The 15,099-nt window shown below is 43.5% G+C and overlaps 2 protein-coding genes and 1 non-coding gene across 3 annotated transcripts; 2 read left to right on the top strand and 1 right to left on the bottom strand.

The window, feature by feature from the left end:
• The first annotated feature begins 268 nt into the window (after window positions 1-268).
• On the top strand, window positions 269-2,007 carry cldn5a (claudin 5a). The gene has a single exon (XM_071513724.1). It carries the CDS (start codon window positions 485-487, stop codon window positions 1,133-1,135), a length of 651 nt encoding a protein of 216 aa, XP_071369825.1. The 5' UTR covers window positions 269-484; the 3' UTR covers window positions 1,136-2,007.
• An 8,066-nt stretch (window positions 2,008-10,073) lies between these two features.
• On the top strand, window positions 10,074-10,184 carry LOC139639600 (U6atac minor spliceosomal RNA). Its single transcript, XR_011694874.1, has one exon. It is a non-coding gene; the product is annotated as a U6atac minor spliceosomal RNA (small nuclear RNA).
• A 467-nt stretch (window positions 10,185-10,651) lies between these two features.
• On the bottom strand, window positions 10,652-15,077 carry cdc45 (CDC45 cell division cycle 45 homolog (S. cerevisiae); the record flags this gene model as incomplete). The annotated part of the gene is made up of 14 exons (XM_071513725.1): window positions 10,652-11,034; window positions 11,216-11,292; window positions 11,778-11,896; window positions 12,015-12,098; window positions 12,204-12,342; window positions 12,901-13,062; window positions 13,195-13,293; window positions 13,545-13,676; window positions 13,843-13,962; window positions 14,111-14,161; window positions 14,326-14,387; window positions 14,611-14,659; window positions 14,755-14,813; window positions 14,917-15,077. Coding segments are annotated over 14 exons (1,379 nt in total), but the record flags the coding sequence as incomplete, so codon positions are not given.
• Between the last annotated feature and the right edge of the window lie 22 nt (window positions 15,078-15,099).

Genomic DNA, 15,099 nt, shown 5'->3' with positions numbered 1-15,099 from the left:
CAATAACAAGTGCCCCGTTTTCAACTGCGCGCTTCACCCAACCACTGCATTTCAGCTGCCACATACCCCCCACCCTTACCCGTCCCTATTCATTGTAAATAACTGTTCACACACACAATGCGCTCTGGACCGCTTTATTCAGTCTCACAACTTCCCTGCGTTTTCATTGGTGCCTTGAGGATGCGGTGGCAGCTGATTGGAGGAAAGTTTTTCCTCTAGTTCCCACACCCCCACCCCGCAGATATTCGTGGTCCAGTAGTACCGTGATTCCAGTTGTTTTTACATCCCGTCACCAACAAAGAGACCCAGAGCTGCTGTCTCTTGTACTCCGACTAATGTAGCGAGTGATGAGCGAGTAACGATTTGACGCTCCGAGAACGAAGCACGGGAATCAAGAGCAGAAATACAGCTTGCTCTTAAGCAGAGAAGTCGGGAGAGAGTTTGAAAAGCTTCGGACAAGCCTAATTGAAAACAAAGAGGGAAAATGGTGTCGGCTGGACTGGAGATCCTCGGGCTGGCGTTGTGCGTAATTGGCTCGCTCCTGGTGATGGTGGCCTGCGGGCTGCCCATGTGGAAGGTGACGGCTTTCATCGAAGCCAACATCGTGGTGGCTCAGACAATCTGGGACGGTCTGTGGATGTCGTGCGTGGTGCAAAGCACGGGCCAGATGCAGTGCAAGGTGCACGACTCCGTCCTCGCCCTCAGCCACGACCTGCAAGCGGCGCGAGCGCTCACCATCATCTCGTCGGTGATGGGCGTGCTGGGGCTGATGGTTGTGATTGCGGGGGCGCAGTGCACCAACTGCATCCGCACTGAATACGTCAAAGCTCGGGTGGTAAACGCCGGAGGGGTCGTCTACATCATCAGCGGCCTGTTTGTGCTCGTGCCTCTCTGCTGGATGGCCAACAACATTATCTCGGACTTCTACAACCCGCAGGTGCCCGCATCCAAGAAGAGGGAGATCGGGGCCGCGCTCTACATCGGCTGGGCGGCTACGGCGCTGCTGCTGATCGGGGGAGCGCTGCTCTGCTGCTCCTGTCCCTCTACCGGGAACTCTGGATACTCGGTAAAATACGCACCGACCAAGAGAGCAGCCACGCAGAACGGGGACTATGACAAGAGGAATTATGTGTAGCCATACGGCCCACTTCCACTGGATAGCAGGCAGTGCGTAAAAGTGACCTGCAGCCTTTGAAAAAACTTTTTTTTGACGAACGTATCTTTGCACCTGCAGTTTTATAGATCTGAACTTTGAAAATCAATGGAAGCACCTCTGCTGTTTTTTTTACACTGGCCCTTCATACACTCGGACCACATATTCACACATCCTTTTTGTATCTACAGACAATAAACTGTTGGAGATTAAAAGACTATCAACTACAAGAGGTAGCTCGCGACAAAAAGGAGTATCTTTGTTAGGTACCTGCTTTTGTAAGTCTTATTTTTTCTATAAGCGACCGAAATTAGTGTTTTGAATTGTTTACCGTTGTAACTACAAAGTTTTTCTTTTCTAGAGGAAGTCTCGCCATCGAATATACCCACTGTTCTTTTACATTGATGTGCAATTTCAGCACATACTTGTACAGTAACTGAGAATTGCACTCCCAAACATTCAAAGACCCGTTTCGGTCAGTGGATTTACGCCGACATGTTGAGGACTCCTACAGTGTCTAATAGCAAAGAAGAAAAAAATGCATGCATGTTGAAGCCAAAATAAAACTCGGACAGTCTTTTGTGTTGTGACAGCGGTGACTATGAAGTTCGAAGTCCAATTTTTTGATTGAAGCGTTTGATACCTGGGGAGCCTGCAGGGATTTAGGTCACAACATGAAATGTTACAGTCCATCATTTGGCTGCAATGAGCACCTGCAAAGTTTTTGCGTCATTGTCACTGTGCCGGATGTATCTCTCTTTCTTTTCATGAATTCTAGGAATAAACATTGTTTTCTGTTTGTGGATGTTTGATGTAATGATTCATTATTCATGTATTTGAAGATGCAATATTCTTTCGTTTTATTAAGATTAAACTGAATATATTGTCTCAAACTTAGTTGAAGTGTGTTCTTAAAACAAACAAAAACTGATAACCCTCTGCCAACGGAGCCAAAGACGAGCTTTGATGGTCTGCAGTGGCGTTATGGTGGCAGGAGTGCTTTACACGGCTGTGCGTAATGCATGCCGTTCCCACCATGAATCCATAAACCCCCACGGCGGGAGAAAGTATTTTGGTTAGCCATAGAAATCCAGATGACAATGCCCATTCAGCTAGAGTGGGGCTCTGCTGTTCAGCTCACAATACTCCACAACCCCACCCCACCCCCTTCAGACCGGCTCCCCCTCATTCGCAGTCAATGAAAGGCGTTCAAATTAGAGCTATGGAGAATTTGCTGGAATCGTCTTCCCGCAAGTCACTCTATTCAGCCGCCGTCACGAGCCCATCTCCCTCCATCGGACGGTGCTGCGATGGACTGTGTGACAAAAGATTTCAGCCTATCACTTTGAACCAATTAGTTTATCCACAGCTGCTTCATGGGGACCACATTTATTTATTTACTCAAAATGATGTGCATTACATATTTTAATATTAGGGTAATTTTAGTTGTGACAAGAAAAGCAACAACAAAAATATCCACAATAACACATTCTATTTCAGTCGATGAGTAATGGCCCTCTTATTTAAAAGCTGTGACTGGATTACCAAAGCTTATCCATACTTTTGCTGGCCACTTAAGAATCTTAGCGGGTCATATGCCCTCTTAAAAGTTGAAAATATGGCCATGCAGAAAGCCTGCATACAGTCAGGGGAGTGTGTGATCACTCCGCTCCAGGTCTGTTGTTAAAGGGGAACTTCTGTAAAACTTTAAAGAGGCAGTAAAGTAAAATGTTAAGTCAATTATAAACTTTTTAGAATTGACTTAACATTTTGGCCATCAGAGAATCTCTTCCACATCCACATGCAACCACCACATCCCCCTATTTACCAGCTGGTAAGCACACCACGAAGATTACAGTACAGTACAGTACCGAAAACCATGTAGATACTCAGAGTTTGGGGTCTCTGTGGGTGTTTCTACACAAAGAGACGCCCTGGAAGCTCTGGTCCGGCCGCGCTCAGTGAGATGTTTTTGTGGGATTGTTAGTTCCACTCCTCTAGTCACCGCACAGAGGGTGACGAAGCGCAGGGTGTGGGGGTGTGTGCAAGGGGTTAAGTGTGTGTGTGTGTATGTGTGTGTGTGTGTGTGTGTGTGTGTGTAGAGGGTTGGGGGTGCACCTTTAAAAAAGCCCTTCATTCCAATGAGAAGAGAGGCAAACAGGGCCAGCGACGTCACTCAATGGGCGCTCTCCATGGTAACCAGCCAGAACCTGCAGTTGCCTGGCTACGGGACCCTATAATGTGGTGGTATGGATGAGCCTAATAAAAGGCCTGGGCTGCAGACATTCCAGTAAGCATGGACACACACACATGCACACACACACACACACACACACACACACACACACACAGCAGTCTGGAAGATGAAGAAGGGATTTATGTAAAGCTTTTGATTTAGCAATGGTCACTGGAGAAAGAGCTGTGACAGCAGAAACACATTTGTTTCATTTTGTTTGTTTTAATGGTAACTGTTAAGTGTTGCCATAATTGGAAACACAAACACTAGCCGTGGTCAAAGGAAGTAGAGAATACAAATGTTAACAGAAATGAGAAATAAACATTAGTGATGTTGTGTTTCACATTACTCATATCACAAAAAGATTCTCACAGAGATACTTTGGCTCAGCATATACTTACCCACATTACACACGGACCTGTTTTGACCTGTAAACTTGACCTCGCTCAGCCAGGCTGAAAAAGAGCTGCACGGTTAAGGTCATGTTAGTATTTGGTCAGGTTGCGGACTGATTTCAGATCTGTGCCGACGTGCAGCTCCAACGTAACGAGGGCCGTGCTGTCGGGGGGGCAGGGCCGGGTCGTTGTTTCTCATGACCTGAACTTTGAACCCTGAATCTGGCCTCAGGTCAGCCAAGTCGGAAGTCACTTCCCTCGACTGACCAGGCATGATCTCATCGAACCAGAATTGCCCGCATTTGATAGGGGTCACAACCCTTGACCCCGAGCTCCCCAAACCAGCTGAAACATTTGATCAAACAGCTGCATGGAAACAGCTTATGAAATGTCTGAGTATACATGGAGTGAGAGAGCTGACAGTCTCAAACCTGCTCAGTGACAGTCTGATTTTTTTTATTTCACAGAATGAGCCAGATTCCTCAAAGCAACTGTAGCTATAACAGTGCAGATGAATGAGATATTTCTTAACCAGGATGTTTTTATTGATCCTGACTCAGACTTACAATAGAGTGACACAGAACAAGCAGGTGCATAAAGTCTATAGACCTCCCAGCTGGATAGAGCTTACGCATAGATTGTAATGCCAAGAGTCAGCAAGTGGCTAAACGTGGAGGACAAATGCTGCTTTGTATATGGAGCTAACGACCACATGAGCCGTTTGTCCCGAGAAACAATGTGAGTGCTAACACGGTTAGAGATGGAGATCAGAAAACACCACGTCCTTTTCTCTAACGTGTCCGCAAAGTTATACCAGCTTGGTGACTCACAGGTTTTTGTCGCAGCCTCGCAGCGCGGCCAGGCTTCCTGTCCAGCGGACAGCGGAACAGGAAACAGGAAGGAACATGTGGGGTGTGGGAGGGGAGGGGTGGGAGGGGGCTGGAGCGTTAATGTCACTTGAAATGGGCTCAGTGGTTGGTGTTGAACTGCTCCCAAAGCACACATACACACATACACACAGGTACAGGGAAATGCACACACGCACACGCACACACACACACGCACACACACTCTCGTGTGCACACTAACATAAATGTCACCGACCAGCATGCTCCTGTAAAGTTAAATGAGGTTGGGTTCATGGAGTTTGGTCACATTTATTTTTATCACTGATCAAATTGCACTTTTTGGATCCAATAATTCAAAATAATTAAACGACCCCTATTATGTTATATACAATTTTAAAGCATTGAATGTAAAGCTCAATAATTTCCCAAAATGTGCCTGTTTTTCCATGTTGGCTCATAGATACAGATGGAGGCACACACCTGAACACAGTCATAACCACTTACATAACATTACATAACATAAATGTGCTGCCAAATATTCAGTCACACCTTTCCAATACTACACAATATTTAAGTGTTGCTGTGATTGTTGATGATTTTAGACAAGCCAACAAAACCTTTCACCACCTCGCACCATTATTACACCCAACACCTTAACGGCAACAGATGAAGTGTTTTCCTATTAGAGTGATGAATAGAGTGTCCAGGGACGGCTTTATCTCAAAAATATGAGAAAAGGAGATGTTGAAATTGGGAGTTTCCACTCCTTTCATAGTTATCTGAGTGAGATCATGTTGCCATACATCATCAAAACAAGACAATTTCAAGCATTTGGATGCATAGACACAAGCACATAACAGCATGCATGAATACACACACACACACACACACACACACACATACGTAAGTGAGTCAGGCCAGACAAAGCCCTGAATGACAGCCCTCTACTGAGATGAAGAGGAGGCCTGGCAGCATGAGGAATGTCTGGGAGAGATCAGGAGACATTTCTGATTTACCATGGTTAGCTCAATGTATGTGGTGTCAGTCTCTCTCTTCAACTGGGACCAAGCAAAAAAAAACTTCTTTAGGATGACACTACTTGCTCATCTTAAAGCAACTTGTTCTTTTTTTTAATTGCACTTAATCCATTAACAACAATTCCTCAATATTAAATCAATTTTTACACGTTTGTGCAAGCATTCATGTCTTTTTTTACGCATGAAAATATACATGTACTTTTGTAGATGCATGTATGCATTTAGTCTTGTTTGCTTCTGATGTTTGTGTAATTTCATCACCTTATCACAGTTGTTATATGTTGTGCATAATCAGTTCTTATTTTATTTTCCTCACTGTAATTTAGCCCATTATCTGTTTTTGGTATAGTATACATCCTTGCACTTTTGTTTTGTTGTATTGTAGATGTATTTGTGTTTCAAGGACCCCTGTGAAAACGAGATGACTCACCACAAGGGGTTTGTCCTTTCAATAAAGTTCAATATAACATGGAGGGCTGTAGTAGCGATTACTCACCATGTTTACAATCAACCCAAGTCCTGTGTGACAGGTGGTGGTGTTTTTAGCATTAGTGGTGGTAATGTTGACTCCCATATTAACATAGGATGTGGCAATCAGTGGGTAAGTAAATAAACAGTCTGACTGCAATACACCAATGCAGGTCACACATACACACACACACACACACACACACACACACACACACACACACACACACACACACACACACAGGATCAGGGTCTTGAGGTGTAATAAGTGCATTGTTTTGACACTAATTGCATCTTGCAGGAAACTGTGCTGGCTATTCTCAGGACTGTTGTGTATTTGCTCTGCTGACCCAGTCCCACCACAGGAAACAGGGAATACAAATGCAAAAAAAACTAGCACTTGTCAAAAGTCAAATCCAGAACCAAACAAGGCAACTTGCTAACACAAACGTTGGGTGGTTTTGTTCTATCTCTTCCCCAGCACTTTCACTCTGTGCCTTTGTGCATGGGACTCCAGTATATTTCCAAGAATGAAAGTTGTAGTGCATGTCATCCACTAAAGGGAGTCCTGCATGACTGAGCCACCTACCACAGAGAATGAAAGAAAAGACACCCTCATCGCACCCTACCGCAGAGTGGGGGTTTTATCTGGAGTGTTCAAGCATGGCCTCCTTCGATTTTATTCACTGGCATCCCAATGTAAACCCAAAGAAAATGGGAATGGCACTGTTGAATTAAGGTCAGTATGTGAAGTATATTCCAATCTTTCCCTTAAAGTGAACTGTGACTTGAAAAATATCACAAAATGCTACAAGGGTGCCAGTTCCAACTCTCTTCATATGAGCATCTCTCTGGTAGTCATAAAGATGATAAAGTCATAAAGATTACAACCTTGGCTTGGATGTTTCTGAAGTGTTCAAGAGTACCGTATGTGACTGTAACATGACCTTCTCAATCATTACTTAAGTCTAAATTAAAATAATGGGAAGTAAAACTCAGTTCCCAGTTCACAATTCAGTTGCAAAACTCAGTGATATCCATCAATATCTGCAAATATTTTTTGCACAGTGCTATTTTCCTTTGCTTTGAGAGCATTTTAAAAGAATGGAGGAGAGGAGACCGATTCTAAGAATGGCACCCCAATTGTGAGAGGTCAAAGAGGTTAAAGGTCACAAGGGTTAGGGATCATTAAGGGCACCCGTGGGCTCCTGAAGCTGACAAGGGAGCTAGTGGCAACGGGGCAGAAAATATCAGTTTGGAGAGAGTGTGTTGTTGTTTTTGATCTTGGAGGATTTTCTAGATAGGCAAATGTATGTTTGTGTGGTTGTTCATATGCATATGGGTTTTGTGTGTGTGTGTGTGTGTGTGTGTGTGTGTGTGTGTGTGTGTGTGTGTGTGTGTGTGTGCGTGTGTGTGCGTGTGCACCGGGGTACATGCGTGCGTGTGCGTGTGCGTGTGTGTGCGCATCCTCTCACAGCATGACTGGGAGACAGGCAGCAGGCAGGAGTCAGCTGTGGTTCTTTGTCTCTGGCTGTCCAGTATAGCTAATCCTATCTGGAATCTGAGATTGTTAGACACAGAGAGGCAAGAGGGATGAAAACAACTGAAATGGCTTTAGAAGGAGGGTGAGAAAGAAGGATATTGAGCAACAAGTGTGACCGTGTCTTAATTCCTCAAAACTGGTCATCAAGAGACATCACTACAAAACCTCACTAAGTGACAAAATGTAATTTCCATTGTTCAGTGACAGCTTTTATAATCTGGTTATGCTGGGCCAACCTTTATTAAAACTACAACTACGCTTTTAAAACTGCTTCTTTCAAAAACTTAGCGATGGATGTTCTACTGCCAAGAATACAGGAAAATATATTGGATATATTGTGTGAATGGAAATTTTGGTAATATCTTTGCCTGAAAGCAAGACAATGTCGGTCATCAGTTAAGGTGGCACCACAGCTGTGTATGACATCACTTTGTAAAATGATAATTGCTATTAGAGCAGAGTGGGATGGTGGTGGGACGCATGAGATGAGCTGAAAGTGGGAAAGAAGTGTTGGCTGACATGTTTAGAGGATGAGAAATTGTAGAAGGTTCAATCTTGCTTAACTTTTAAGTATCTATATAAAACTTAGCAACTTGGAACTTCAGGCACCTTGATTACTCACCCCATGTGTCAAGGAATTTCTAAATACAAGCCACTGAAAATACTGTATATGCACCAAAACCCGACATGGTGCGTTAACCCCCCCCCCAGCCAACACACCCACACACACACACACACACACACCAACATCCCCCAAGGCCCCACAAAGCAGCTTACCCCTGAGGAGTAAAGGCAACATGACCGGTTGAGTGTGAGGCCTTCAAAATGCAGCTCTGCACATCTACACATTGCCTGTATGATCCTGCCTTTGTGGGTATGTTTGCCTGTGTGTGTATGCATGTGTGTGTGTGTGTGCATGTAGGGCCTTGTGCGTGCCACATTCCTCAGATGCAGAGCAGCGGAAAGGGCAGTGGCCCCACTTCACCAGAGGTGCAAGAGGGGGATGGAGAGCAGAGTGATTGATGGGTGAGGGGAGACGACTGCGATGGGCTGAACAGGTGGATGTAAAGACGGGCAGGCAGGACAGTAGAGGGGCAACAAGGTGACAGAGAGGCGTCAGGCTGGACAGGAGGAGGAGATTATTAACCCAGAGGAGGTAAAGGTACTGAATGGACTGAAGGTAAGTGAGGTGAGTGGATAAAAGTTTGAGGACTGGATAGACTGGAGGAGGCTGGGTAGAAATTCACCACTGGAATGTCAAGAAATGCCTCGTAGCATTATGTATGCTCATAGATAGATAATTCTGAGAAGATTGAAAACCTTGGTTGTTGTTTAGAGTAGATCCTGTAGTCTAAACTCATCCCTCGCCCCCCTTCAGACCTTTCACTTTTGATGTTCTTTAGTAAAACATCTCATGAAGAGAGGAAACAATAACTACAAACTCACCAACTCCCACATATGCACACACACCAGTAACAAAAAAAGAAAGACAATTAGAAACAGAAAAAGAAACAAAAACATGACTGTTAATTAGTTCTGTTAATTGTTCTCAAACTGTAACCTGATTGTCAGCGAGTTGTGATAATGATGTTGATATAATAAACAGCCTCTCTCCACCCTATGAGTGACACAATGCATCTCTGCTGATATGCATTTGTTACGTCTGCTAACTGTTCCCTCAGGAATACAGTCTGTTATATAATTTTTTCTTATGGATAAGATCACTCTGCTCTGTTTGTAAACAATAGCATCGTGGATGTAAATTGTTTCTCGAATTGTCCACCCGGAGGAAGTATGGAGACATACACATTCATACACCGGGCAATTAAATGATGTTTGACGCACACAACCTCATCGCTGACAATAACACAGATCCCGCTGCACTCCCTGCCTCAGCACGATGCCGAGTTTGGCACGTTTCATTCTCACTGTTTTGATCAGTCCAGCCTTTCCTGTGAAACAACCCAAACACTCTTTGCTCTGAGGGTCATGATCTCATCCTGATCCAAGAGTGATAAGGACCTCAATCACCCCGCAGAGAGCGACCTGGGTCCCACCCTTCCACTCGTGCTCTGGACCAACACCAAATCACCACCAGGAAGCCTGGCCTACATTCCCCTATGTGGGCCAAGGTCACGGTCTTCACCTTTGCCCTACATCAGCAGCTCAGGGGGAAGATGTTATATTCATCAAACCTCAGCACCTTTACATCTCATACACATACAGTAAGACTTCTTGCAGATTCCACGGAACCACAAAACCACAATGAGCTGCTAGGTGGAAAAACAAAAGATTGGACTGAGATGAAAAGACGGTAGTCGCCCTTTGGATCAACCCTTTCTGCCCTAGTCTGCTGTGACTGCCAACAGGTTAGCACTCCTCGCCAGCTCTTTGTGTTGTATGACAGAGGGGAAAGTTCAAACTCTCCTTGACAGAGATGGAATAGTCCCTTGTAACCTTCAACACACGTCACCAACTATTCCATGGCAACTCCAGCCATGTTTAGGGCAGCAAGGTGGCACAGTGAGTGGAGAGACTGTCTTTCAACGTTCCAGCCCTTGTGACAGCAAGCATCTGTCCTGCTGAAGTGTCCTGAAGCAAGACACTTCATCCCCTCGAGCTGTTCAGTAACGACCCGGCGCTTTAAACACCCTGTGGAGTGGGGTTATTTCTGCTTTGGGGATCAAGAGTACCACAAGCACTATGAACCAACAAGAACTTTATCGAATTTGCCAGTGTATAAAGAGATAGTATAAGAGTATATGCTAATAATGTGCATCTAAAAAATGGAGGTTGACCTCATATCTGTACAACCCCGAAGAGGTACAGTTTCCTATTTTGAGTTCTCAGCTCAAGCATCTCATGACCATCTAGAAACAATGACCATAAAATACAGCAGCTATTCATCACTATGGGCAATGAAAGCATTTAAATCAATGGTAATTTACTAAGATTTATTAAACATGTTTCAAATGACATGTGAAAGACACTCACATACATAGACAGTAATAAAAGGCGCACAATTTACAAGCATTTAAAAGCTAAATTAAAACTTTAACACACATTTACAAAAAGGCTGTACAATATACACACAAATCTGATAAAAACATTGATGCAGCACTTGCACTGCTATGACTCTGAATGTTGTTGGTCATCAGGCTGCATCAGAGGTGCAGAATAATTAATTTCAATCACATCTGACATGAAGATGTGTACGTCAGCAGCACCAACAGTTTTTTTTACTGAACTAAAAACTCATGCCCACGTTCCCTTGAGTGTGGAAGGTTTCTTATGACAGGAGGGTGATGAGTGCGTCCAGAAACTTGCTCCTGTCCTCCATCTTCAGTTCAATTACTGGAGAGGGAAAAAGACAGGTAAAAAGAAGTGCAGAAGTTTGGATCTACAGTGTAAAGAATGAAGACTATATCAGGCCTGCCACCTAGTGGCCAATAAAGAGAAGGACAACTCCCTGTGAGAACAAACGAGATTTTGGCACTGTGCACAATATAATAGTAAATGACTGCCTTTCACTTACTCGAAGTATCAAAGTGGTCATGGAGTGTTCTGGAGCTGGTGCTTTCTGCGGCTTTCTCAAATGCCCGACCAAAGAAACTAGTACAGAGAAAAGGACAAGAGTTGAGAGAATTAGGCAATAATTGCTACATCCATATAGACATAAATATAAAATACTTAGCCTCTCATAACACAAACACACTAAACTTTTGAAACACAAGAAGGCAAGAACATGTGCTTAGCAGTAGGGCTACATGGTCAAAAGGAAAACTATCAAAATATATATAAAGAATATGTACTATTACAACGTCCAAATTGCAAAGGAAATTGCTTTTTATACAGAAAATGGTGTTTCAGACAGCTTCCTAAAAAGGTTTTGCACTGGTGAGAACAAATGAAGTTGCAGGTTAGAGAAAATCTTTAATTTTATTTCAACTAAGTATACTCTGAGCCTTAGCAACTGATCCACGTAGTAAAAAGCTGTGTTCACGTGCAGTTAAGTTCATATAAAAATATTCATAAATTAAATAATTTTATGGGTTTTTTTTGGCAGTATCCTACAGCCCTACAAAGAGGAGTCTTACTTCTTCTTGTCAGACGTCTCAGACTCTGGTGGGATGCCCAGAACAATGACAGTTCCCTTCTCCACATCCATGGGAGCAGCCATGATGAGGGGCAACACTTTGCAGCGCTTATTCCTCGTCTAAGCAACAAAGACCAGGGCAGACAGGGAGCATAAACAACGTGCTTTCAATGTACATGACAGCACATTCCTACACAGTCTGAATCCATTTTGACAGCAATATGCATGAGGTACTCACAGAATGGACAAAGGCTTTCAGGAGGTACTTGCAGAGCAGAGTCAAGGCCATGGGCTTGGAAAATAGTTTCACATCGGGGGTGCCCTACACATGAAAGGGTAGGAGGAGGAAAGGATTAAGCCAGGGAGGATGTAGCACTAAGCTGCAGCCACATACATGTGCAGGTCGAACACAGAGACACACTCGTACCTCCATGAGGTAGCAGTAGAGGAAGGGCCCCTGGGACAGTATGAGGTTGGTACAGATGCAGCTGGCTACAGTCTGTTGGATGGCAATCAGCTTCTTCTTAGCCAGGTCAATGCCCAAATGCAGACGCTCCAGATTACTCCTACACAGACAGAGACCAGCCAGAGACAGAAAAAGATTTATCTGATAAACTTGATGCAATTTGCAATCTGATCATAAATAACAAGAAGCATTTTAACATTCTAGGCTCAAAACGTTTTTATTCTGCACTGCCTATGCAACTTGATCTTTATTCTCTTTTTATGCATTTTAATTATATATTTATTCCCTCTTCTTCTACACTTCCATCTCTTTTTATTTGTTATTTATTCATCTTATCCTGTACTTATCATCTAATGTCTTATATACCTTGTGTAAACCACTTTGAATTGCCTTTGTGTATATATTATTGTGCTATATAAATAAACTTTCCTTGCCTGCCGCACTAAAGAGCTAGATACATTACTTGCCTAGGCATCTATCCTGGTCATCATGTCAACATTTAAGAAAAAGTGATAGCATAGGGATTTCAGGCAGTGAAGCTGGTTCATTCTCCTCCCTACTGGTTGAAACCCGCACCGAGTGTGTTTGGTAGGACTTCTTCTAATCTAACACTTGACACAAGCTGTAAAATGTCCACGCTATTATTCCTGCAACACACCTGGAAAGGCAGTCAAGGGCCTTGATGAAGTTGTCGCTGGCACTCTCCTCTTTCTCAGCGCCTTCCAGCAAGGCAGCAGCAGCATGCACGACGTCGCTGGCCAGGAAACGGTTCTTAAAGCCAAAGTGAACGCCAAAGGTCTGGATACGGATATCCTTCATACTGGTGGAGGGGGAAGACAAAGGGTATCATTTCAGATTCTCTGTAGGTATATGCAGGCATATGTCAATTATAAAGGAGACTGAATGACAGCAAGTGTCACTTTTTCTGTTCTAGCCTTCTCTAGATTCATACCCATATTTATTGGAAGACTCCTCTATGACGTCCCTTAGGTTTTCTTTGATCGTCATGTCCATGGAGTTGAATTTCTGGCGCACTTGCTTCAGGGGTAGGCTGTTAAGAGATTGAAGAAAGAAAAAAAAAGAATGAGACACAACAAACCTTGCAACATCCACTAGTATCGTAATATCGGCTAGTCAGACTACTCTCAATTGAGGCCAAGATGCAGTTCTATTTCACATTTCAGGCTAGAGTGGACAAGACAAAGCCCAACTTCCATTCAACTGATACTAATTACAATCATTACTCCTGTTATATAGACATTTTAGTGTTAACCCACCAAGCCATTTATTCTAGGCACTCACCCCATGTCAGCTAGGAACTCCTGGAGTTTCTTTTGGCCGTTCAAGGACCAAAGCTTGAAGCTGCAGGACGTGTAGCAGGAATTACAGATGCTCTCATACAGCGACCAGTGCTGGTAGAGGGTTAGACGCAGGCTGAGGCAGAGGGTTAAGGGGAACACAAAGACAAACGAGAGCAAGAGAGACACAGCTACAAAAATTCTGTACTGTTCATTTCTGCAAAAACAACAGCTGAATGTATGGGAAATGGGTGTTGGTTACATGGCTCCATGACACAGACGACATGATGAGTAAAGGATACTCGTATTCAAAGGAAATCCTCATACAGTCGATGGAGAGAGAGTTCTCCTCATCCTCATTCCTGTGGTTATGACGGGAGACGTGTCGCTGCATTGTGGCAATGTCTGTTACATACTTCATGCTAAAAAGTGCAAGGCGGACACAGGTACAACATGGTTAGTGTGTGTGTCTTCATGCAAACATATATTACACATATCTTGTAACCAAAAAATGGATGTCTGGTTAATTCTGTAGGAAATTACGTTTTGGAATTATGAAGAGATTCTTACTGTGTAATTTTGTCATGAACCCACTGGTCTGTCAGCCCAATGACGGCCCACCTGCAAAAAGCAAAAACAACACTCTCAACAAAGCACATGCACAGTAGACAGCCTTTGTCTAAAAGTCTGTATAGTGCATTGTCATTCTTGTCAATCGTCAAGCATCTGCATGATGTTTTTTTTTTATGATTTTACGTAATAAAAAAATACATTAAATAGTTTACCAGAGCATATCCTTTGTGTCTTTAGTCAACACCCACGCCAGCTCGAATAGCATCATTGCAGCCTGACAGAAGAAACACGTATGAAAACATTTGCATTTTATTCAGAAGGGACTGAACACAATGTGTGAAATGACAAAGGGTCTACAACTACATAAATGTGTATCTGGACTTAAAATCATAGTTTTTGTGCAATTCCCAAACTTTTCAAAACATGTAAATTATCAAATTCATTTTTTTTCTAGACTTTCCAGACCTGTATAGGAACAAAAAAAATCATATACTCACTGAAGTCCCGTGGTATTCATACTGCTCATAGTCAAACAAGATTTCACGTCTGTGAAATGAGTGCAAAAGTTAGTGTCAATTTAGACATTGTACTAACAGACTACTTGAAATCCTCCAAACACCTCCTGAAAAAATACACTTCACCTCCGTGCCTCCCACTCCCTCTTTGCCCGCTGTCTTTCAATTCTCCTCTCCACTGCTCCCTACAATGACATGATCACAAACACAGTGATACAACCATTACACTCTGGATAGTACTGCTCTGTTCAATTACAGCGGTGGATACTGATCCTGCTCAACACGTACTTCATCAAATCTCCTCCGTTTCCCAGAAGGCTCTGAGCCTTCATCACTCTCATTCCCAGAGTCATCCCCTTCCTGCTCATCTTCGTCACGAAAGATATCATCATAGGAGGGCACACCCAGGTCATCATCCTGTTTGATTAGCAGCTTCACCTGGAAGGAATGATCAGAGCTTATGAAATGTTA

The sequence above is a fragment of the Centroberyx affinis genome, unplaced genomic scaffold, assembly GCF_046629955.1.
Source record: "Centroberyx affinis isolate AG114_WGS23_722 - 3 ecotype Tasmania unplaced genomic scaffold, CSIRO-AGI_Caff_v1 ptg007444l_1, whole genome shotgun sequence".
NCBI lineage: Eukaryota > Metazoa > Chordata > Actinopteri > Beryciformes > Berycidae > Centroberyx > Centroberyx affinis.
This window is presented reverse-complemented; position numbering and strand designations above follow the sequence as displayed.